Here is a 22,457-nt window from a genome sequence, read left to right on the forward strand (position 1 = left end):
GCGGATGATGATCATATAAATTAAAATATAAGCGAGTAATCATGCCTCAACCTAATAAGGAAAAAACCAATAAAAAAGGAAATTTCTATCAAAATCATCACAAATTTATACTATAAAAATGAAAATGAAAATAAATAAACTATTGCAACAAGGAAACACAATCGAAAAATGAAAATAAATTATACTCTTACGAGATTTATATCTACAAATGCATTAATTGTATGACCAGGGATATTAGAATCAATAACATTAACTAAAAGGTATTGCTCGCGCAAACATTATTATATTTTTTACCGTTTCTATTTTAATTTATATTATAACTTTGTAAACAAACCTGTCCAACAAATTCGTTAAAACAAACAAATTCCCAGTGGTTTTATTGATTAGAAAATGGAAACATTGAAACTACTTTAAGGGACCGTTTGGTTTGCATGGAGTAAACGGAATGGATTTATCGAAAGAGAATTAAAGAGAATAGAATGAAACTCTTTCCATATAGTATGTTGTTTGTTTTCAAAAATCAAAGGCAATCACTACCACCACTGCATAACCCCTCTTTCCCACTTCTACAACTACTCCACCGCCAGCCACCAACTCACCGAAACTCGCCGCTCGTTGTCGTACCTCCCCCACCCTACCTTGCCCATCGTCGCCCCTTCCTCCCCTAGAAACCTTCCCCGCCCACAAAAAACCCTAGAAAACCATCCTCATCCCCTTAAACTGTTGGCCGTCACTTCCCTATCCTCGAAACCCTGGCATTGGGGTAAGGGAAGTGACAGTTTGTGGTTTTATAGGGACGACCGGATGAGGATGGTTTTCTAAGGCTTTTCATGGGCGAGTAAAGGTTTTATGGGAGGGTAGAATTTTTGCGTGAGGAGGGGAGGGAGAGGTGTGACGGGTTCCGGATTGGAAATGAGGGAGGTGTGGCAAGTGCTGGCGAGGAGTGGACGATCTCCGGTGAAGACTAGTTGAGCTCCGACGAGGTGGCTGTGTGGTGGGAGTAATTGGGTAAGGTAGTGGCCAGTGTGTGTAGGGTGGCTTAGGAAAAGGAATGGAAAAGTCTTAGGGGGTGGGGGATCAATGTAGAAGGATTTTGGGTAAAGTCAAAAATAAAAATGGGTAAAGGGAATAAAAAAAAATTGACAAACAAACAACAAGAAAGGGAATGAACCTCATTTCCCTTCTCTTTAATCATTAACCCCAACCAAATGGGCCCTAAGTGTTTTATTCTCTTTGTCTCAGTTTTCAAAGAATACCTCCATGTTGGCGAGCTACTTTTTACAAACCGACTAACCATCCTTGCGTATTTCTCTCACTAGGTTAAATCCCGTGCAATGCACGGTTGTTAAATATTTTTGACAATTTTATTATAAATTTTTTAATATAATAACTTGAGTATTAAAAAATATAGAGTATAAAAAAATAAAAGCATGCAAGAGAAAATATTTTAAAAAAACATGTAATAGTTATAAACTTATAAGGGATAGTTTAATCTTTTAGGAAAAGATTTATATTTTATATAAAACAAATTAAGTCATAATTTAGATATAATTTTTTTTTTCCTTAAGTAACAATAATTTTTTTAGAAGGTAATTTTGGCGGGAAATATAATACATTGATAAGTGTGTCTTAAGATTCGCTTTTAGTAGTATGTAATTGATTGATGATGATTGATTGATTGATTTGTCACTTGTCTACAAAATCTACACCGTTAATTAGAATAGAGATACAAATCTATGCACCATACTCTATAATAGGTTTTGACATTTTTCTTTTGTTCTCACTTTATTTTTGTGCAATATAAAAAATATGATCACTCTTTTTTGTGCAATATAATGAAAAATATTTTATTTCCTAATAGTTCTCTTTATATGTGGAAATGATGTTTATTTGGATTTTTACTAGTGCATTATTCTTTTTTTTTTTTTCTAATCTACTTCTTATTACACGAATGCAATGGCGATCTTGATATTGATGTATCATATGTAATGTGGTAAAATATGAATTTTCCACTAGTGATTCGTAGAATTTGGGTGGGACGGCTTCAAACTACGAGGTGATATGTATGTAGGAGTATTTGTTTGGAATTTGAGACATCTAAAGAATTTTTTGTAAGTTCCATTTGAAAAAAAAAAGATTGAAGAGTTATGGTTAAAAGTCGGGAAAAAAACTTTACAATTATAATATGGATGATTGTTGATGGTCTAGAGGTTTACAAAGTCTAACAATTAGGTCCGATTCACTTCACCTTAAAAAAATAATATTAAGGAAAAATAATTTCAGTTCACTACAAATAAGTTCAATTCAGTAAAATTAATTTCAGTTTAGTAAAAATAATTTCAGTTTAGTAAAATTCAGTTTTCGTAAAGAAGAATTATACTAGAAAATCAGTAAAAATAATTTCAGTTCAACAATAAAATTAATTTGATTTCATTAAAAATAATTTAAGTTCAACAAACATAATTTTATTCCAGTAAAAAGAATTTTAGTTGAGCAAAAATAATATGAAGTGAACGAGAGCTTATTTTTACGAAAACTCGTTCTAAAAAAAGAACTCCTTGAACCGGTGACAATAGGCAGTTTCGTTACATAAAAAAAGAGCGGATTAGTAGCTGTATTACGGAATTGTAACTTTTCATATTGGTGTAATGGTGTCATTAAAATCTTTCCTCTAATCCTCCCTTTGCTTTCATGTTCTCTTCAAGCCTTTCACTTTAATTATAGTTGAGTGTGGAGGTGGTTCAACTGAGATTGAGAGGGAAATGGAGAAATTCCCAGTTATAGATCTGAACCCATACCTGGATTGTGCTCAAAGCGGGAATGGCAATGAGGCAGAAATGCAAAAGCTATGTTTGGAGGTTAGCCGGACACTGCAGGAGACAGGAGCTTTACTGGTGAAAGATCCCAGATGTTCTGCTCAAGACAATGATCGTTTTCTTGACATGATGGAGAAGTATTTTGAGCAAACCCCGGAATTCAAGCGCCTTCAAGAACGCCCTCTTTTGCATTACCAGGTTCATTCATTGATTCATTCCATTATTTGATTTCTTTGTTGTCTATCAATCTATCATTGGATTGATTGGTTTGTTGGGTTGATCATCTTTTAGGTTGGAGTTACGCCGGAAGGAGTTGAAGTCCCTCGAAGTTTGGTGGATGCAGAAATGCAACAGAATCTTAAAGCTATGTCGCCCCAAAATCAGCCATCCACTCCAACTGGGCCTGATCCTAAGTGGAGATATATGTGGAGGATTGGTCCTCGTCCGTCGAATACTCGCTTCAAGGTCTGCCTTTGCCTCTTTCTCTTGATTTTATTTCACCCATTTCAATTTCGGTTTCGGTTTCAGTTCTGCTTGTATGATATTACAGGAATTAAATGCTGAGCCTGTAATTCCTGAAGGATTCCCAGAATGGAAAGAAACAATGGATTCATGGGGTCTTAAAATGATATCAGCTATAGAGGTTGTCGCTCTTGGTGATCATGTTTCTATGGTGCTTACCTTTTTATGTACTCTTTCACCCTATTTACCTTCCATTGTATCAGGTTGTTGCAGAAATGGCTGCTATCGGATTTGGCTTGCCTAAGGATGCTTTCACTTCTTTGATGAAGCAGGTATACCTTTTTTTTACCACTTTGCTAACTGACTAACTCTTTTTAAGGGAGGTGAGGTGAGGATTGAGCTCGCGTTTTCCTTCCAAATCCTTCCAATGAGGAGAAGGTTATTGGGTTCACCTTATTCTTCCACTTCTTTTTCCCCAATTTTATATTTAAACAAGGGAAATGAATCCATCACTTGCTTTCTCTCCCTTTCTTTCCAATGTCTGTTATCCAAACTCATTGTTAATTGATTGTTAACAGAAAATATGTTTAAGGTTGGTAGTATGATATTCCATGTTCACATTACTGTCGAACAATCATTTTGTATACCCCTCTGTAGTGCTATTTACAATAGTGCATTCAAGTATGATATGTGACCTATGCTTTTCTTATTGGACTGTTTACTGATTCCTGCCTTCCTGGTACATAGGGGCCTCACCTTCTTGCTCCAACGGGTAGTGACCTTCATCATCATGGACAGGAGGGGACTGTATTTGCAGGATATCACTACGACCTTAACTTCTTAACTATCCATGGGAGGAGTAGGTTTCCGGGTCTGAACATTTGGCTCAGAAATGGAGAAAAGGTGGAAGTCAAAGTTCCTGTTGGATGTCTTCTTATTCAGACTGGAAAACAGGTAAGGCAGATACAATATACACATTGACAATATTCTATTTTTTAGAGTGCATAGTTTTGGCTTAACAGAAACTACCCAGAGAAGAAAATTGTAAGCTATCCCAATCCTCTAACTATGGACATGTATGAAAACTTCTAGGCTTCACTGGCAAGCTGTCTATGATTTTCTGTCAGGACTGTATTTACTTTGCAATTTTACAGCAAGGCCATTTTTGTATTAATTAGAGTCTTAATTGATTTAAATTGCTATATGGTTAATTAAAAATCTGTTTCAAGGGTGTCCTACTGCTTTACGCGTTTACCTACATTGCGAGTCTAAATGTTTTACTTAATTTCTGGTTTCCTGAGCCAAGATGCAAGGGGCCCACGGTTTCTTTTCCATTAAACTGTTAGACGTTTAAATGTGTTTAGTTTGGCTGTTGCTCTTTCATTTACTATGTATCTTATATTTCACATGCAACTAAATGATCAAATGTACAAGTTAGATTATCTTTTACTGGTAAAGTGAGAGTGGGTAATTGGGTATATTTACTTGACGACAAGTGAATTGTAACTACTAAGAAATCAGTGTCTTCATACAAAAAAAAAAAAAAAAAAAAAAAAAGGAAAAAAAAGGTGAAGTATAAGCATTCCATTCATGTAAAATAAAGAATTACGTTCATGTTTCGACCGTTTCTACAGAAACAATATAGACTTCATTAATGCTTTGGTAATCTAATAGCAATGCCATTTGGATTTACATTATTAGCCAGTTTTCTGAGTAAACCTCTATTTTTCAATGGGTCAATTTTGTCTTCTTTATTGATGTATTTTGTTCAGAAGTTGTGAATGTTGTTACTCGATTACTCCACTTAGCTGTACCAATTTTTTGACGCTTGCAGTTTCATATCACATGAATGTATTTGCAGATTGAATGGCTAACTGGTGGCGAATGCATTGCCGGAATGCATGAGGTTGTTGTGACCAAAAGGACTCTTGAAGCAATTAGGTTAGCATCCGAACAAAGGCGCAGTCTGTGGAGAGTATCTTCAACTGTGAGTAGACAGCCTTATTATTCATACAATAGTTTAATGCAAACTTTTTGTAGTGAAGACTGAAGAGGTTAACATTTTTCTAACTAGAAATTTCTTGTGCTCATTTGTCTCAGTTGTTTGCACATGTTGCATCAGATGCTGTACTGAAGCCATTAGGCCATTTTGCTAACTCTGCACTTGCAAGTATGTATCCTCCCTTGTGTGCCGGGGAATTTGTTGAAAAGGAGCTTGCTGTGCTTAATCTAAAAGGAAACAAAAGAGATTCTTCAACGTAGTCCGAGCAGAACATGTTGATACTATCCAACTTACAAACATGAAACATTATCTGAAGATTTTTTAGCAGATGTCCAGGTGAGGGGTTGTTATTTGAGGGCATCTTGCATGGACGAGGTGTTTTTAAGTGGTTATCTTATAATCTTGTTGTTCCTTGAGGCTTGTATCACTAAGAACCAATAATTTACCAAAATTGTTAAATTTGTGATAATTGGTGGATGAAATTTATTCAAAAGCTGACTTCAGAAGGCAGTGACATCACTGACATGCATTTTATTTCTGCGTACTTATGTTTTTTCTGTCTTAGTTTCTTTTACTATGATTTTGAATTATAGCTTGTATGAAAATTTATGGATGTTTCTTCCCCAATTTTTATCCCGTCTACCTTTTTGAGGTGGGTTGATCCCCTAGATGTGCGAGTGCATTGCATATGAAGTGTGCAGTCACGGAATTTGGGTTTTCAAACTGTTCTAGGGTAGGCACGATTTATGTGATAACTTAGGAGTACAGCTGGCAGATCTCAGCATCAAAATGCTGATGTGTGGTAGGATGAAGATGCACATTGGCATGAGTGATTGTCAACTCTCCTTTATATTTAATTTGATTCCCATTGATTCAAACCCTTGTATGCATCCTACTGCTGAAGGGAATTTTCACTCTAGTTGAATCATGAAGTTACCCCATTGCCATGACAAGGCTTTTGTTTATTTTGTGGTCATGATGTTAATCATGTCAGTGATGGTAAGGCAGGGCCAAGGGCACACCTGTAGCAACACGTTCTTCTCAGCACTGGTGCAGCTTTTACCATGCAGGACTGCGGTTTCCCCATTCAGCCCTATCCCACCAAGCGAGACATGCTGTAATGCCATCAAAACTTTGGGACAGCCTTGTTTATGTGTGCTTGTCAATGGCCCCCCTATATCTGGTGTTGATCGAAGCATGGCCTTGCAGCTCCCTGACAAATGTGCCACCAATTTTGATCCATGTAACAGTTTCTTACCTCGCTTGGTCTTGTGTTGTCTTTACGGCCTTTACCTATCTTTGTTTCTCTTGCCTTGAATGTTTTAACTGATCAAACAAATTCAATGATGCTGCATATGTACTTGTTCTAAGTTAATTGTGTTGATTATTGAAAAGGCAATCTTTGTGTCTAGGAAATTCTATGATACTGCTGCATATGTACTTGTTTTAAATTATTTGTGCTCTACATAAAAAAAAGTGGTCTTTATATGTGTCTGGAGTTTAATTTGTTCTATTCATTCTCTGGTGCAGGTGAGTTAGCAAGGAAGTAATATTTGGCAGGGTGAGCTCTGAAGATAATGTAATAAATAATAGAGTTCTTAGAAATGCCACTTATAATATTTCCATATAATGCATGATGTAATAAGGGGGAGAATATGTATTAGCTTCTTTTAAAATTTCATCCCCTTTGCATGTCTACTTTCTCAAGCAGCTGCTCATATTGTAGCTTGTGTTTGAGATCCTGGAAAATATTAGGGTGTAATGTTCTGCTCTAATTTATCAAAAGATATGGCTATTTGGCCAACTATTAGCTATTTTGTATGTAATTTGGATCTTCTTGACAACTTTCATCCGTCTTTCTTATGCATAGTGCTAACCTGTTTTTATGAGGCACCCTTGGTGGGGCTGTCTTTTGGGATGAATGGCATGACAGAAGGGTAGCCTGCTGGTCCGAGTGGCCGGCATTGTATCCAAAAAATTATACAAAGTAAAAAATAGTGGTTAAGAACTTAAAATGGCACGTCGAATGATGTGCCCCGACATGTTTGGCCTGTGGCTGTGCTGTGTTGTGTGCAGCGCTTATGGGATGAATGGCAGGACGGCCACGATGGATTGGCCTGAAGCCACCACACTGTTCCAGCCGCACTATCATAATTTAGGTGAACTTGCATTATCATAATTATCCTTTTCTCTTCACCTATACATTTAATTTTGGATGTAATAAATCTCGTTTGAAGGTTATATATTAATTTGATTTTTGAGCTGGTTTGCACAAAATGTACATTACACCAACCAGTTAATCCATAAACCATATACAGTTAAATTTCATGACAGGAACCATGCAAGAGCCATACTATTATAACAGAATGAACCATTCTTTTCTGGTTTGACAAGATTCACTACGAGTACACTGTAGAACCAGTTTTAGCCTTTTCACACTGTCAATTCTATATACTCTTGGCTCCTTCTTAGTTCTTAGTTTCTTACTATGGACTTATGGAGGTAGCAATCATCAAGATTTAAGCTTGAAAACAATTGCAATGAGCCCCAATCACGTGTTTTTTTTAGATTAAGTCCGTATGTCCTCAAGCATATAGCTACGCGACTATTTTTTTTATTTTTTTTTTTAAATGAAGAAAATAATAAAGTTTAGTTAGGCTAGTTAAATGGGTGTAAAGTGCTTACTACGTAGTATTTTAATAAATTTGTTAGTTTTAAGATATATCTTTCATATTCTAAACAAGACAAGTTCATTTGGATTTTGATTACTGCAAACATAAAAAGATTGCCGGTCATAATCACATCATAATCGTCACGCGATCCAATAAGTATTTCTACTATGACTAGCATAAGCTATCAGTGGATTATAGACACAAAAAGAATGTGGATGTTTGAAAAAAAAAGGTAATAACAAAAAGAATGTGAATACATATTAGTAAATTAAGAACCATACGCTAACATTCTGATTTGTTAATTTTTTTTTTTTGTTGAACTGAAATTATTTTACTAAAATTAAATTATTTACTACCTTTATTTTTTATTATTTGCAAGAAAAAAAAATATTTTATGTCTTACAAATAAGACTCCATTGTTAAACATAATAAGAAATGGAGATTGTACATTAAATTGAAATTATTTTATTAAACTTAATTTATTTTTACTATTTCTAAATCATATTTGTCTATAAACGTTGACGTATATGAATAAGAGGAAGAAAATAGGGCTAAGATTTGAACTCTTGAAGTACAAAAGATAAAAAAAAATTGTCAGCCTTCAAACGAGGGTATCATGTAAAAAAGACATGATCGTCAAGTTATATTAAAGCTGGCTTTTGGTCAACTAAATAGGCTGTTAGTAACCAAATACGAGTAAACAAGTTTCATATTTTTCAGAACAAGATTAGGAGGGCCTACAAAGGGATGACACAACAAGCAAGCCAAAAAAGATACCCAGAAAAAGTTGAATTGATAACATTCTCAAACTCATCTAGAACTAAAAGACAATAGTCACAAAACAATCCTGGAAAGCTTCAAATCCAATACTTGTATTCCGTACGAGTCGTAAAAGGAAGGAAGAATTACTTATCTTTCTGTCTTGAATTGTAAAACAGCAATCGTCAGGAAAGCGTGTAGTAGATAGATTATAAAGAAGCCTTTAAATGGAGCAACAGAATAAATGCAGTGAATAGAAAATTAGAGATGATTAGAGTAATTTTCACCACAATTCTGTATTTACAGTGCTGGATGTGCTGCTGCTTTGCGAAATCCCATCCTCATTCACATGTGGAATCACTGAATGTGTGGCCGAAGCCTGTCAAGTTATGGTGGGCGCATCCGAAAGCAACCATTCTTTCCGCTGATTTTACCATCAAATGTCCTCGAAACCACCCTCATCTTGTAGCTGCCACAGACCGATACCAAATCCTGATCAAATCAGAACACCATGTGCCACTGGTAAATCCAGAAGTAGTGGTATCAACATCCTGCCATTTGAAGGTGCTGCAGATAAAAGTGGCTGATCTTACAGCTAGCTTGCAGCATGGGGTAGATGAGTCCTACAATCTCACCATTCCTGCTTCTGGCGCGGGCACTGCTGTACTGGCTGCTAAAACGGTATGGGGAGCCATGAGGGGTCTCGAGACGTTCTCACAATTAGTTTGGGTGGGAGGGACACAATTTCAGAGACTGCTAATACCTGTGGGTTTGGACATTTGGGACTCCCCCATTTTTGCGCACCGTGGGTTATTGTTGGATACGTCGCGAAATTACTATGGAGTAAAGGACATTCTCAGAACTATTTCAGCAATGAGTTGGAATAAGCTTAATGTTTTTCATTGGCATATCACTGACTCACATTCCTTCCCTCTGCTTTTACCTTCTGACCCTGATCTTGCCATCAAAGGGTCTTATGGTCCCTTTATGCAGTATACTCCGGCTGATGTTGCTGAAATCATCCAGTTTGGCTTTGATCATGGCGTCCGGGTTATTCCAGAGATAGATTCTCCAGGTATATCTAAAGATTTGAATAGAATTATATAATGCATATACACTTATGCAGTTCATTTATACCATACCAATAATAAAATGTTGTGGAATGTTGGATTAACCATTTGTGTATGTGTGTGTGTGGTGGGTGATTTCGTGATGATGCAGCACATACAGGGTCATGGGCAGGAGCGCACCCTGAGATAGTAACATGTGCAGGGATGTTCTGGTGGCCAGCAGAATCAGAGTGGGCAGACAGGCTTGCTTCTGAACCCGGAAGTGGTCAACTCAACCCGCTCCACCCCAAGACGTACCAAGTCATGAAAAAGGTGATCAAGGACATAGTCTCCCTTTTCCCTGACCCTTTCTACCACAGCGGCGGAGATGAGGTCATCCCCGGATGTTGGACTACAGATCCCATCATCCAAGCCTTCCTATCCAACTACAGCAGCGCTCACAATGGGCTATCTCATCTGCTTCAAATATTTATCAACTCTACCCTCCCCTACGTCACCTCCCACAATAAGACCTCTATATACTGGGAGGATGTTCTCCTGGATTCCACCATCAAGGTGGAAGACTTGTCAACTCTACCCCCGGAGCACACCATATTACAAACCTGGAACGGTGGTTCACAAAACACAAAACGCATCGTTTCCTCTGGATACAGGACAATCGTTTCCTCTGCTGATTACTACTACCTGGATTGCGGTCATGGCAGCTTTGTGGGGAATGACAGCCAGTACAATCGGCCACCAGGTACTGACCAGGGGAATGGCGGTTCGTGGTGTGGCCCTTTCAAGACATGGCAACTAATATACAACTATGACATCACTTATGGACTCACTCAAGAGGAGAAGAAATTGGTTTTGGGAGGGGAGGTGGCACTTTGGTCTGAACAAGCTGACCCAACTGTCCTCGACTCCAGGTTGTGGCCTCGAGCTTCTGCATTAGCTGAGGCTCTTTGGTCTGGGAATCGAGATGACACTGGTAAGAAGAGGTATGCAGAAGCCACGGATAGGTTGAATGAGTGGAGGTATAGGATGGTGAGAAGAGGGGTCCGGGCTGAGCCCATTCAACCCCTTTGGTGTGCAAGAAATCCTGGCATGTGCAACACTGTTCATGCCAGTGGTTAACGTTACTGCTAATTTTTAGAGATCTCAGTTTGTACACCTTGACTGTGATGATTATTTCAATAATAAGGTGTTCATCATCTTTTATTATTTTACAAATCGTTCCTGACAGCATACAGCTCCTGCGTTCCTGCAATGGGATGATTCCAAAGAATTATTGCAATGGGATGATTTTAATTTTTGTCACAACAGTTATGGATACTTACAGTGAATCACCACATTGGTTGCGCTCTCCTTTCATAACACACTTTTCGATTCACTCTACACTACACATTTTTCATGAAAATCCTTTAAATTTTTAATAGGTCAAGTGTATTCCTAAAGCCTTAAAACAAATTCCACAAACATGATGTAGTGGAGCTAGAACGCAAAGTGGTAAAAGTACAAAAGTACTCGTACTAATTGTTGCTTAAATAACTTTGGAATCATATCACAGCTTCAACTAGTAGCCCTGACCTGTCATTGAGTAATAGAAAGCCTGATTTCAACAAAACAACTAGGGAAGACGATAGTAAATCTTTTGTATCAAGGCCCATGCTTTCGTCATATCAAATGTATAATGAAATGTGCGAGTATCATTCTCTCCCAAGTCCCAAAGTATAAAGGCCAGTAAAAAGAGTAATTCAAAACAGCATGATGGAAAATTGTTGCTGATAAACTTTGAGGTTTATAGTTTCAACTTTCAACTAGGACCCCCTAACCACTTGGTAATCAAAAGCCTGATTTTAACAGAAGTTACAGAACCACCAGGGAAGACAAAGTTACTGAAAATCATTGCTAATAAACTTTGATGTAAATAGTTCCAAGACCTTTCAAGTCTCAACAAGGACCCCCTGACTATTCAGTAATGGAGAGCCCGATTTCAGCAGAGACACTAGGGAAGACATAGTTAATCTCTATTTGATATATATGTATATCCATCTCTCCCAAGTCCCGGACAAAGGCCAATAAAAAGAATAATTTAAACAGAATATATGTTCCTTTCTTGCTGCTGCAATAACATATGGGCACAGGACATGGATACATAACTACATCATCACATAATGATTTCCTCACTAAACTTCATCAATTCATTGTCTACAAAGTAATCAAATGCAAAAAAGTGACTGAAAGAGAAAGGAGATCAAAAGGAAAACTTCAGAATGCAGTACCTGCAGAGTGCAGAACTAGGTTTGTAGTCTTGTACTTCAAAATGAAGATATGCAACAGCTGAATTTAGCAGTAGTGTTTACTTGGCCCTGGCCAGGAAAAACAGTAGTTCTGTAGTCTTGTACTTCAAAATGAAGATATGCAACATCTGAATTTAGCAGTAGTGTTTACTTGGCCCTGGCCAGGAAAAACAGTTAGCTTTCCAGTAAGAAGGTTAGAAATACTAACAAAATCAGCTACATCATTTAGCAACAAGAGTTTTCTTGCTGACAACATGAAATATATCAGCAAACTCTCTTAGCAAGGCCTTCCCTCTTAGCAAACTCTAGCATCCTCATTGGAAACAGCTCCGAGGGAACCCAGGTCAGATTTGTTTCCTAATAACCATGATGACAATGTTGTTATCAGCATGGCCATGCAAATCGTCGAAACAGCGAGAGGTATAATAAAATCTTTGGTGTTTGGTGGCGTTATAGATCAGCAATGCTCCTATTGCACCTCTATAGTATGTGCTTGTCACTGCCCTGTATCTGCATAAATTCAAAGGAATTTATAATATCTTCCACAAAAAGGTTTTGAACAAGTAGTCCAACTTACGATTTAGCCCCCCTATACAGATTCCAACTACTATAACTTCACATCCCTCCCTTCCCTTTACCTGATTATTTATCCTTTTCTTGTCATATGTCACCCTTTGACACAGCTCTTTGCTGGTATCTCCCTTTGACCAAGTTATATTCCTAGGCTACTTTTCTTAAGAAGCAACCACTCCCTCCAATATAAAAGAAAAAAATGAGGAATATTACTACTCCTTGACAATTGCCTCAAAGGAAAGGAGTATCCAACTCACAAAAGACCATTTATATTGCATCCAATCAAACTGACCAAGAAATATAAGTGGTGATGTGGTGAACTAGGAATTAGATTTCCCAACCAGTAGTAAGAGGATTGTTATGGAGATGAATATCTCTGAAATGGAAATATTATGGAACCGGATTAGTACTCTTAACATATTTGGAGGAAAGACAATATAAGCAGTCAAATACAAGTTGATACCTGCCAGCTGCCACTTTAATAAAACAAATAAAAAAGTGTGATTTTGTAAATGCAAGTATAGGTGTAAAACAGCAAGCACTTAAGGAAAAGATAATAGCTAGAATAGAATACAGAGGGGAGATGACCTCCCTGTGTTACAGACTGCTTCAGAAAGGACTCAGTCCACGCGACACCCTGCTTCTTTCTTAGTCTGGATTAGTGGTCTACAATTCTAAATATATGGTAACAATGTATAATAAGCAAGTAGAATAGCATGAGTAAAAGCTGCTAGAATAGAATACAGATGAAAGATGGCCTCTGCAAGTCTGCATTAAAGACTATGGCCGGAGGGAACTCAGTCTAGACAACACACTAATGACACGCTGTTCAGCTGTTGTGCCTCTACTTATTCTAGATGAGAGATCTACCAGACAAAACTCATTTCAGGGCACAAATTTTGAGCTAGAGTTAAGTTTGTTGTGCTCGGTTTCAGGGCATATCAGAGTGATCAAGACTACAGGATTGATAAGGAGGAGAAAAAATAACAGTAGGTTCAGAACATGTAGTTTTAGTGTCTGCAAAAGTAATTACCACCTATTTCTTCCGGTGCGCCTGCACGTCTTACATCTGACATGTCTCATCTTACATCCAGAAAACCCTGACCCCTTATTAGCTTAATGGATGGCTTAATTGTCAAAAGGTAAAAGATATTACCTTGCTCTTCTTCTTAGCGGCTAATCCTGCTGTAATATGATGAATCTATTTCTCTTAAATGTTTATATATTCGCCAAGTTGACTGTAAATTGTTTGTTTGGGTAGGGTTAAGTTTGATTCTGTTTCAATGCTACAATTCACTTGTTTCTGTAAAATGTGTGAAAAGAATAGTTCAGCTAGATACTATGGTCTCTCAAAATACCTGCATTCACAACAGCAAGTTTCTCCCTTTGATATGTATGACTTGAAACTAGCTACTACATCCAAATTTCCAAAGGTTGCTCATTAAAATGCTTATATTCATATATATGATACCAATTACTAACTACTAAAAAGTCAACAAGTAATCCAGAAAAATTGGAAACAACACATTCTGATGCAAGATTAATACAGTATGACAGACAATGTCAATACATTCTAATACATCAAACCCATAATTTCAATACATTCTTCTTCATCAAACCTAGTTGAATCAGACATCAGAAATCAATATCACATATCAAAAAAAAGATTCTTACATCCCTCTTAAACAGCTTTCTTAGAATCTAAATCCTCCTCCTTGACTAAAACACCAACTTTAGGATATTTCTCAATAAACTTAAGTTCCCAATCTTGAAGAACATCAAGTTCAGATTCACTAAGACCATCCATATTACCAGTAAGATCCTGGGGATCAAAAGACATGAGGGCCAAAGCCCGGGTCGCATCTCTCCCAGCAAACATAGCATAAGACCCGCCCGGCCCGTAAAAAATCCTACCCTTTGAAACATCATATATGTTTCCTTTAATCGCCATTAACAATGGCTTCTTTGGGTCTGAACCATCGTATTCTTTGAGCTGCTCCTCTGTTACCTCACCCAGTTGAACTGGCTCCCTTTTCATGTCTTCTTCGAAGATTTCCTTCATTTTTTCAACGGATTTGTAATCGTCAACTGCAACAAACATGGTGCAGACTATCTTGTATGTTATTATTGATACCGCCATTAGTATGATGAATGATGTTGGTGATAACCCAGTGTAATTCTCAATTGATTCCACTATTGTCCCGTAAATTCCCCCCATTTCTTTCTTTGATGTGTTTTTCTATCTCACCTAACTAAAACCTCTCTTCTTCTTCTTCTTCTTTTCTCTCCTTTTGTTTTGCCTTTTCTACTTGCGAATGTGAAGTCAATTTGTGTACCGTTTGTCACGTGGGCATCTGGGCAAGGAACTCGGGTCAAATTTAGCCTTTTTATTTTTATTGAAATAAATCAATTCATTAATCAAAAGTTATATAATGACCTTGTTTGGTAATTAGCTTTTAACTGATTGGTATTAACTGGTTTGACTAACTGGTTATATTAGCTTATTTGACTAGCTAGTTGTAAATAGCTGATTATGTAAAAGTGTTTGGTAAATAATTGTTTGTTATTAGCTGTTTCAATGTATTTAATACCCAAAAAGCTAATTCTTCAATAAGCTAATTGTAAAAAGCTCTTAAAATGAGCTTTTTGGAACCAAAAAGCTTTTTTAATAAGTTATTTACCAAACACCCAAATTAGCTTTTTAAATTGGTCAAACCTCTAATATTACTCAATAAGCTAAAGGCCCTGTTTGGGAGAAAGCTGAAAGCTGAAGCTGATTGAGTTAACTGATTTTGACTAGCTGATTTATTAACTGATTTGACTAACTTATTGTATTAACTAATTATATAAAAGTGTTTGGTAAATAGCTGATAGCTTAAAGGTGATTGAGTATGTGAAATGACCAATAAGCTAATTGTGGGGTAGGTAGTTTAGATAGGATTTTAAATTAAATGAGGTTATAAGTGTCATTTCACAATAATTAATGAATAAGCAAATTGAAAAAGCTCCTAAATTGAGCATTTTCAAAAAGAGCTTATTTAGTGGAATAATCTCTTTCAATAAGCTTACTACCAAACACTTGTATTAGCTTGTTTGACTAGTCAATAAGCTAAAGTTAATCAAATAAGCTAATATACCCCCAATAAGCTTACTACCAAATAGGGCCAAAAGCTTTTCAAAAAGCTCTTTACCAAACAAGGCCAATATCTACAAATGAAATTTAATATGGTAATACCTGTATAAGTCTAGAGGCGATATTAAGGTCTTTTTAGATAAATTCTACAATCTCTCCTATATTTTTTTTTTTTTTTTTTTGGAATGGAATCCCTCCTTTAGATTAAACAAAGTATAATAGAGATAAATAAATTATATGAATACTATATAAATTAAAAATTAATAATCTAGAATACGCCTCAATTTATTTGGTTGATAATTTCATAATTTGCTTTTTTCTTAGGAAAATTTCAAAATTTGTTTGGATAGAGAGAAATGGAGGAAAAAGAAGAGGAAAAAAAGAAGGATATGTCATCTTTTGTTTGTATACCTAATGCTATGGTGTAATTGGGATGATCCATTTTCTTTTCCCTTTTAATAAACCAAATCTCTCTATCTCTTCCCTCCTTTTCTTTCCTATCCCCTTCTCTTCACTATTATTATCCAAACATGGTGTAAATCAACAACTTCTCACAAAAGCGTATAAGTATTGTTCTTGACACAAAAGATCGAATTATTGGTACTTATCCTAATTGTCACAGATTATCCTAGTTACTTATTTTAAGAAAAGTATTAAACTTGGGGGGAAAACAACTTGAATTTAAAGAAAATAATTGCAATTCATGAAGGCAATTTACTAGAGCAACAAAACATACAAAGGGAACAAGTGTTGGCCTAACGGTAAAGAAAAAATCTCCTAATCTTAGGGTTGGGATTCCATCTCTGCTAAGACATATTTTGGGTGAGAGTTCATTCCTCATTTCTGTAAGACAAACAATTGGTTAAAATACAATCAACATTAATTAATTAATCTAAATAAAGAGTGAACTCCTCTCTCTTCCTCCTCAAAACCCTAAAAACCCAATCTTTCTCGCTCATTAGCCACAAGGGGTTGCCATCATCATTTCTTTGATGGTGGTAAGCCCCAAATTTGTCATTAATTTATTAGTTTTAATTATCTTAGTCGGTAATAAATTAATAATCCTTCTCTCTCTCTTTTTTATGAGTGTTTTCTACACAATGTTTGGGTTCTTTCTCCCCTTTAACGAGAGTTTGGAGTCTTGTATTCTTCTCGTCCCTCGCGGGAGATTAGATAGTGGTAATTATAGTTTTATTGAAAGGTTCAATTCATTAGTGGTTCATCATATTATTTTGCAATCGGTGTTAAATTTCAGGATGTAGTCTATTAGGTTAGATAATATTCTTTATTCTTGAAACTATGTCAGAGTGATAAACTATGTCACGGGGCTGCATGATCCAGCAAACATATATGAGGGATGAGCTGCATTGTTAGATTTAGTTCACCGTCATCATAGTATGTTTGCCAAAGAATGCTATTTGATTTGGTTGGATTGTATTTCAATTTTCTTGAAAATGTCATATTACGTTTAATTAATGAAGTTAAAAAAAAATGATTGATGGGATATATATTTCCAATTACACCCCTTAGTTGGAGGTGCCACAATCTAATTTGACTAACTCGATCAGATAAATATCCGATTCAAGTTTCGAGTCGCATCAAGCCTAATACATAATAATTTAACATGTCTCTAATTTGAAATTAGACCTGACCCAACTTCATCAAATCTAATCCAAACCTCCAAATTGACACCTTTGCCCTTAATCCCGTATACCACAACTATACCCAACGTCCCATAATAGCATGTTTGTTTAGGGGGATTATTGATAGGATAAGGATTTAAAATCCCTCATGTACGTCCCATTATCCCTTGTTTGTTTGAGGGGATACAAGTTATCCCATAGGAAAGGGATGAGGACTAAATAGAGGCTTATCCCTTTATTTCCATAATAAGGGGGCAAGTATAAGGGTCGGGGATAAAAATTAAAAGGTAAAAGACAATTTTACCCTTAATGAAAGGGAAGGAAAAAGAGAGAGGAGAAAAGTTAGTAAGGATAGTTAAGCAAATTTACTACTTATTCCAATTTAATACCCAACTCATTCCAAATAATGGATAGCATAATATTATTTTTATGCTTATCCCACCTAATAATTCCTTATCCTTATCCTACCATCTTATCCTCATTATCCATATCCCTCTTGCCAAACGCCTCGTTAAGGTAAGACACAATATTTTTACAGTACCACCTACGAGTAGGAAAATTCCTACGATTAATCGGTAAAACTCCGTACATAATGGATTGGGTAGAGCCGTAGCTAGAGGTTGCAGCGCGGGATAATGGAGTGAGGATTAAGATAGAGAGAAGAGGAAGAAGAAGAAAGAAAAAGAAGGAAAAATGGATAGCAGCGGAGTAGTAAAGCTGAATTTGAAAGCCCTAAACCATATCCATATCCTCTGCAAATCCAGCTTCAACCACTCTTCCATCCATTTCCGATTTCAACCTCCTTCATACTCCTTCCTATCTCGTCATCGCCACAACAACCACCTTCTCCTCTCTCCTTCGCCTCTCTCGTTTTCCAAACCTGCTTCTAGATTCTCTCCGCTCTCTTCCCTTGGTAATGTACTAATATTTCTCTTTCTACTATGTATGTTCTTGTACTGTCAAATTCATGGTGAATTGTGTTTTATATATGACAGCTGAAAAGGTTACTGGAAGTGGTTTGCCTTATGGAGCTGCTCAGGCAACAGAATCAATTCCTTCCAATAATATGCTTCAAGTTGTTTTGGTCTCTCCTCAGGTATCTTACTCCCTAACTTATTCATGTTGATTTTGCTTTAGGAATTGTTTGTCAAAATCGCATTATTTGGTGATAATTGTTTTCGGAGAGATGTTGGATTATTAATTTATCAATATTAGTTTTCGCTTTAGGAATTGTTTGTCTAAATTGCACTATCAAATGTGAGAATCGATTATGGAGATGCCGGATTGTTATTATCTTCTTATTAGTTTTCGCTTTTGTAATTGCTGCATAATCTATGTGACAATTGATTCCATAGGGAGGTTATTCATTTCATTCATCAATTAAGAAACCTGAATTGGAGGCCCCGAACAATGCTAGGGAAATTGTATCATTTTATTGATTTAGTCTCCGTTTGGTTTCATGTAAAACATTTTCGAGGAAAAATACAATTACAAATTAGTTTTCCTCTATTTGGTTCCTTACAAGAAAAAATATAGAGAAATTAACAAAAGGAGTGGAAACGTGAGGATGGATAAGAAGAAACTAAAAAGGAGTTAAAGAGGAGGGAAGAAAATCAGGCTTCCTTTGTTTTGTAAAGGAAAATGTTTTCTCACATTAAGAGTGTAAAAATTGTTTTTCACCCCTTCATGAACCAAACAAAGGAAAATGGGGAAAATAAGGAAACCATTTTTCATGAAAACATATTACATCAAACCAAACACACCCTTAGTCTAACTGTCTAAGCCTCAAATGTGTGTCTACTCCCGGGATGGCTACATCTTTAGCTCTTGTAATTTACTTTCGAATACAATTTTTCTCAGTGAGCTGGCTATGCATGTGATTCATGCATTTTAATTCAAACAATTTCATAATTAGTCTGATTTAGTATTTTGTTTCGTGGAGTAGCAGGCTAAATGTCTTAAATTGGTTATCAGCCTGGGCAATGATATGTGGACTTCAAAACTATGATCTTAACTTATCTTTCAGTTGATAGTCAGATACAGATCCTCAAAGCTTGCTTCACATTATGACCCTCTCTTTATAATCTGCAATCAACCTTAACTGAGTAGGGTATTTGTCTCTAAAACTTTGTGTTTGGCTTGTAGATTCCTGGTAATACCGGGTGCATCGCCAGAACTTGTGCTGCATCAGGTGTTAAACTACACCTTGTCGAGGTGAGTGTTTTGGTTAATTACAGGTGGTTGTGCTAATTTGTTTTAATATTATGATCAATTTCATTTTGTGCTACAGCCATTGGGATTTAAAATAGATGATGCCAAAGTCAAGCGTGCTGGACTGGATTATTGGCCGTATCCATGATAGTTCACAATACTCAACTTTTGTATACTTGCATATCACAAATTTCTAGTCCTGATTTTTGAGTGGAGCTAAATGCTCTAACACCATATTGATCTAAGATTTCCACAATATATGATACTTGGTGGAGCTATGCTTTCATTATAATAGGTGTATACACTTGGTAACGTACCCTTAACTGTATGATAAGTTATGTAGTTGTCAAAGTGCATCCTTCCTGGGCTGAGTTTCGAAACTATTTCTCACTTCAAGTAAGATTTATGCTTTCCATTTATTTCGTTATCTATTTCCCCTATTTTCTCGTTTCTTTTTCATGGATGTACCCGATCAATGCAGAATGGAGAGAAACGGTTACTGGCTTTCACTAAGAGGGGGACTGCAATACATTCAGTAAGTATTATATTAAGCTGGTATAGTTTATTAGTTTCTTCTCTTGATCATGCTAGATTTATCTGAATAAATGATCTCTTGTGAAAGCAGTACTTACATGTAAACTTTGAGCAATGCATTCTTATATTCTTTTAGTTACTATCATATTTGGAGCTTTTGTATATTCTATTCTTTGGTTTAACTTGGTATACTCCTGTATAGTTTCTTGGTGGGTAAGGTTTGATTGCTTGGGTCTGCATATGCCACAGCACTAAACATTTTTTTTTAAACCCATCCGCCTCAGCCATCCGATGGCTATCTGTGATGAGGTAGAAAATAGATCTTGGGGTGTGGTCTTTGGAATGGGAAAGTCACTACCAAGCTTTCCCTCGATCTCCACTTGATGTTTGGTCCTGAATGTGAATAAAAGGTTAATAATGTACAGGCTGAAACTATCATGTGGTTTATTGATTGTACAGGCTGAAACCAAGACCAAACAAAATCATTTAGTTTCTATTTCAAGCTGTTGAAGCTTTTACATGTTCTAGTTGTTGAAACTTTGCCCTCATAATCTTTCTTGATTAAACTTTGCACTTAAATGCTTTGACCAAAAAGCTTAAGTATTGGATAAGGAATATAACACTACTACATTTTAAGTTTTAGGACTACTACTTCATCCCAAATCATTTTGGGACTAGGGTTTTGTTGTTGTGTTGTTGGTGTTTGCTCCTCGAGTTCTTAATAGAGCAATAATAACTTCATGAGGACAAAGTAGCAGATCTATTCAATACATACACCATGTATATTATTGCTTGTAAGTAGCTATTAAAATAAATTAATAAACTTGTGTCTGGAAGTAGTTCTAGAAGGCATATGCGTTCAATATGTGGAGATACTATCCCATAAATGTCAACATTCTTCCAATTTCTGGGCTTTCCACTAAAATTTTACGGCATCATTAAAGGTTTGGTGTCTGTTTATGCAGGACTTCACATATAGACCAGGTGATTGGCTTGTGTTTGGATCAGAAACTAGTGGGCTACCCCCTGATGCGCTCGATGACTGCAGAAGTGAAGCATATGGAGGTGCAACCATTAAAATTCCTATGTTGGATACCTATGTCAGATGTTTAAATCTTTCTGTCAGTGTAGGCATTGCTGTTTATGAAGCTGCGAGACAGCTTAACTATGAGCAATTCCAATGCTCTTCTGATGCCTGTATCAACAGTGAAAATCCTTTTATCACAGAAGATATTTTTGCTTAGCCACTGTCATACTTGAATCGGTTTGAATTCTATTGTATCCAGCACCTTAACAAATTTTTTTAGCACTTAATCTAGTTAAAGGCCCTGGGCTGTGCTTTGGTTAGCTAGACCTGGTCCACATACTCCCCAGCATATCCTGCAATCTGTTAGTTTCGAATCAGGTTAATTTTAGAAGAGGATAGGGTTGGTCAATCTCTATATTCTGATTTTGTAGCGGTTTTTTTTTTTTTTTTTTTTTTTTTTGTACGAAGTATTATTTCATATGCTATCAAGATTGTAGCCTAGTTTTATTTATTTATATTTGAGTTGATTCATTTTGGACAAGTTTCAGAGTAAAATGGAAAATAAGATATCAAGGTTCAAATGAATCCAACACCAAGTCACCAATGATTTAATTTGTAATTTTAGCTCCATGGTGTCCACGCTTCAATGGTGTTCAACTGTTTATTGAACACCAATGATTATAGCCTACTCGATGTGTTCTCACTTAGGCTCATTCAGCTCACCAGATTTTTTTGAAGTGAAATTGTTTTTGTTGATTAAGATAGATTTTTTAATGAATAAAACTTAGTCTTACTACTAGTAATTAAAATTGATTTTATTTATTTATTTATTTATTTTTACTTGTAGTGTAAGAGTTCAATAATTTTTAGTGATTGAAGTTGATTGCAAATTAGATGTTGCACTTGCTTAAAATGAAGGTAGCTTAAACAAATGTTAGTCGTTTTAGGTCTAGTTTGATCTCAGATTGGATATTTACGTGGGATAATTGGATACGAGCTAGTTTTGTTTAGCCTTTGTGCAACTACATGTAATCGTTAAAGATGTGTATAAATACGACAACTAAGCACTCGAAAGCAGTAGCTATAGTTGGTGATCAAAAACTTGTCAAAGGTTAGAGGCCTGGTGGCTTAGGTTAAGAGTCACTTTTGTATTAAAAATTAGAGGATGATTAATTTAAATTTCTACAAATATTTAACACACCTTAGCTGACAAAATCAACCCAACTTCATATTTCACAAACACAGAGGTCTTTCATTTAGACTGTTCATA

At 36.1% G+C, this 22,457-nt stretch overlaps 5 protein-coding genes across 6 annotated transcripts; 4 read left to right on the forward strand and 1 right to left on the reverse strand.

Annotated features, from left to right (window-relative positions):
• The first annotated feature begins 2,594 nt into the window (after window positions 1–2,594).
• On the forward strand, window positions 2,595–7,094 carry LOC110705658. 2 transcript variants are annotated; one of them, XR_002508114.1, is made up of 8 exons: window positions 2,595–3,014; window positions 3,108–3,281; window positions 3,367–3,459; window positions 3,542–3,610; window positions 4,026–4,232; window positions 5,140–5,265; window positions 5,379–5,616; window positions 6,811–7,094. XR_002508114.1 is itself a non-coding variant. In XM_021883560.1 (7 exons), the coding sequence occupies exons 1-7, from the start codon at window positions 2,763–2,765 to the stop codon at window positions 5,538–5,540; spliced, it is 1,083 nt and encodes a 360-aa protein (XP_021739252.1). In that variant the 5' UTR covers window positions 2,595–2,762; the 3' UTR covers window positions 5,541–5,799. The 2 variants fall into 2 exon arrangements, 1 of the variants encoding a protein (XP_021739252.1); XM_021883560.1 differs by lacking the exon at window positions 6,811–7,094 and having other exon boundaries at window positions 5,379–5,799.
• Window positions 5,898–7,094, forward strand: LOC110705659 (protein LIM1). Its single transcript, XM_021883561.1, has 2 exons — window positions 5,898–6,523; window positions 6,811–7,094. Exons 1-2 carry the CDS (start codon window positions 6,208–6,210, stop codon window positions 6,828–6,830), a joined length of 336 nt encoding a protein of 111 aa, XP_021739253.1. The 5' UTR covers window positions 5,898–6,207; the 3' UTR covers window positions 6,831–7,094.
• Window positions 7,095–8,504: 1,410 nt separating this feature from the next.
• Window positions 8,505–10,996, forward strand: LOC110705660 (beta-hexosaminidase 2-like). The gene is made up of 2 exons (XM_021883562.1): window positions 8,505–9,786; window positions 9,933–10,996. The coding sequence occupies exons 1-2, from the start codon at window positions 8,979–8,981 to the stop codon at window positions 10,898–10,900; spliced, it is 1,776 nt and encodes a 591-aa protein (XP_021739254.1). The 5' UTR covers window positions 8,505–8,978; the 3' UTR covers window positions 10,901–10,996.
• Window positions 10,997–14,076: 3,080 nt separating this feature from the next.
• On the reverse strand, window positions 14,077–14,964 carry LOC110705662 (probable steroid-binding protein 3). Its single transcript, XM_021883563.1, has one exon. The coding sequence runs from the start codon at window positions 14,855–14,857 to the stop codon at window positions 14,321–14,323; it is 537 nt and encodes a 178-aa protein (XP_021739255.1). The 5' UTR covers window positions 14,858–14,964; the 3' UTR covers window positions 14,077–14,320.
• Window positions 14,965–17,975: 3,011 nt separating this feature from the next.
• Window positions 17,976–21,431, forward strand: LOC110705663 (putative tRNA (cytidine(34)-2'-O)-methyltransferase). The gene is made up of 7 exons (XM_021883564.1): window positions 17,976–18,328; window positions 18,411–18,511; window positions 19,561–19,629; window positions 19,706–19,764; window positions 19,962–20,022; window positions 20,108–20,161; window positions 21,126–21,431. Exons 1-7 carry the CDS (start codon window positions 18,109–18,111, stop codon window positions 21,402–21,404), a joined length of 843 nt encoding a protein of 280 aa, XP_021739256.1. The 5' UTR covers window positions 17,976–18,108; the 3' UTR covers window positions 21,405–21,431.
• Window positions 21,432–22,457: the final 1,026 nt, after the last annotated feature.

Source organism: Chenopodium quinoa, unplaced genomic scaffold (genome assembly GCF_001683475.1).
Source record: "Chenopodium quinoa cultivar QQ74 unplaced genomic scaffold, ASM168347v1, whole genome shotgun sequence".
In the NCBI taxonomy this organism is placed as follows: domain Eukaryota; kingdom Viridiplantae; phylum Streptophyta; class Magnoliopsida; order Caryophyllales; family Amaranthaceae; genus Chenopodium; species Chenopodium quinoa.

Bases quoted from the DNA above. Each gene is read 5' to 3' on its own strand.
- LOC110705658 (XM_021883560.1), top strand. From the start codon at position 2,763: ATGGAGAAATTCCCAGTTATAGATCTGAACCCATACCTGGATTGTGCT. The intron at 3,015-3,107 runs GTTCATTCATTG...ATCATCTTTTAG, and splicing joins GCCCTCTTTTGCATTACCAG to GTTGGAGTTACGCCGGAAGG. The intron at 5,266-5,378 runs GTGAGTAGACAG...CATTTGTCTCAG, and splicing joins TGTGGAGAGTATCTTCAACT to TTGTTTGCACATGTTGCATC.
- LOC110705659 (XM_021883561.1), top strand. From the start codon at position 6,208: ATGAAGTTACCCCATTGCCATGACAAGGCTTTTGTTTATTTTGTGGTC. The intron at 6,524-6,810 runs GTAACAGTTTCT...TCTCTGGTGCAG, and splicing joins TGCCACCAATTTTGATCCAT to GTGAGTTAGCAAGGAAGTAA.
- LOC110705660 (XM_021883562.1), top strand. From the start codon at position 8,979: ATGATTAGAGTAATTTTCACCACAATTCTGTATTTACAGTGCTGGATG. The intron at 9,787-9,932 runs GTATATCTAAAG...GTGATGATGCAG, and splicing joins TCCAGAGATAGATTCTCCAG to CACATACAGGGTCATGGGCA.
- LOC110705662 (XM_021883563.1), bottom strand. From the start codon at position 14,857: ATGGGGGGAATTTACGGGACAATAGTGGAATCAATTGAGAATTACACT.
- LOC110705663 (XM_021883564.1), top strand. From the start codon at position 18,109: ATGGATAGCAGCGGAGTAGTAAAGCTGAATTTGAAAGCCCTAAACCAT. The intron at 19,765-19,961 runs GTATCCATGATA...CTGTATGATAAG, and splicing joins GCTGGACTGGATTATTGGCC to TTATGTAGTTGTCAAAGTGC. The intron at 20,162-21,125 runs GTAAGTATTATA...CTGTTTATGCAG, and splicing joins GGGGGACTGCAATACATTCA to GACTTCACATATAGACCAGG.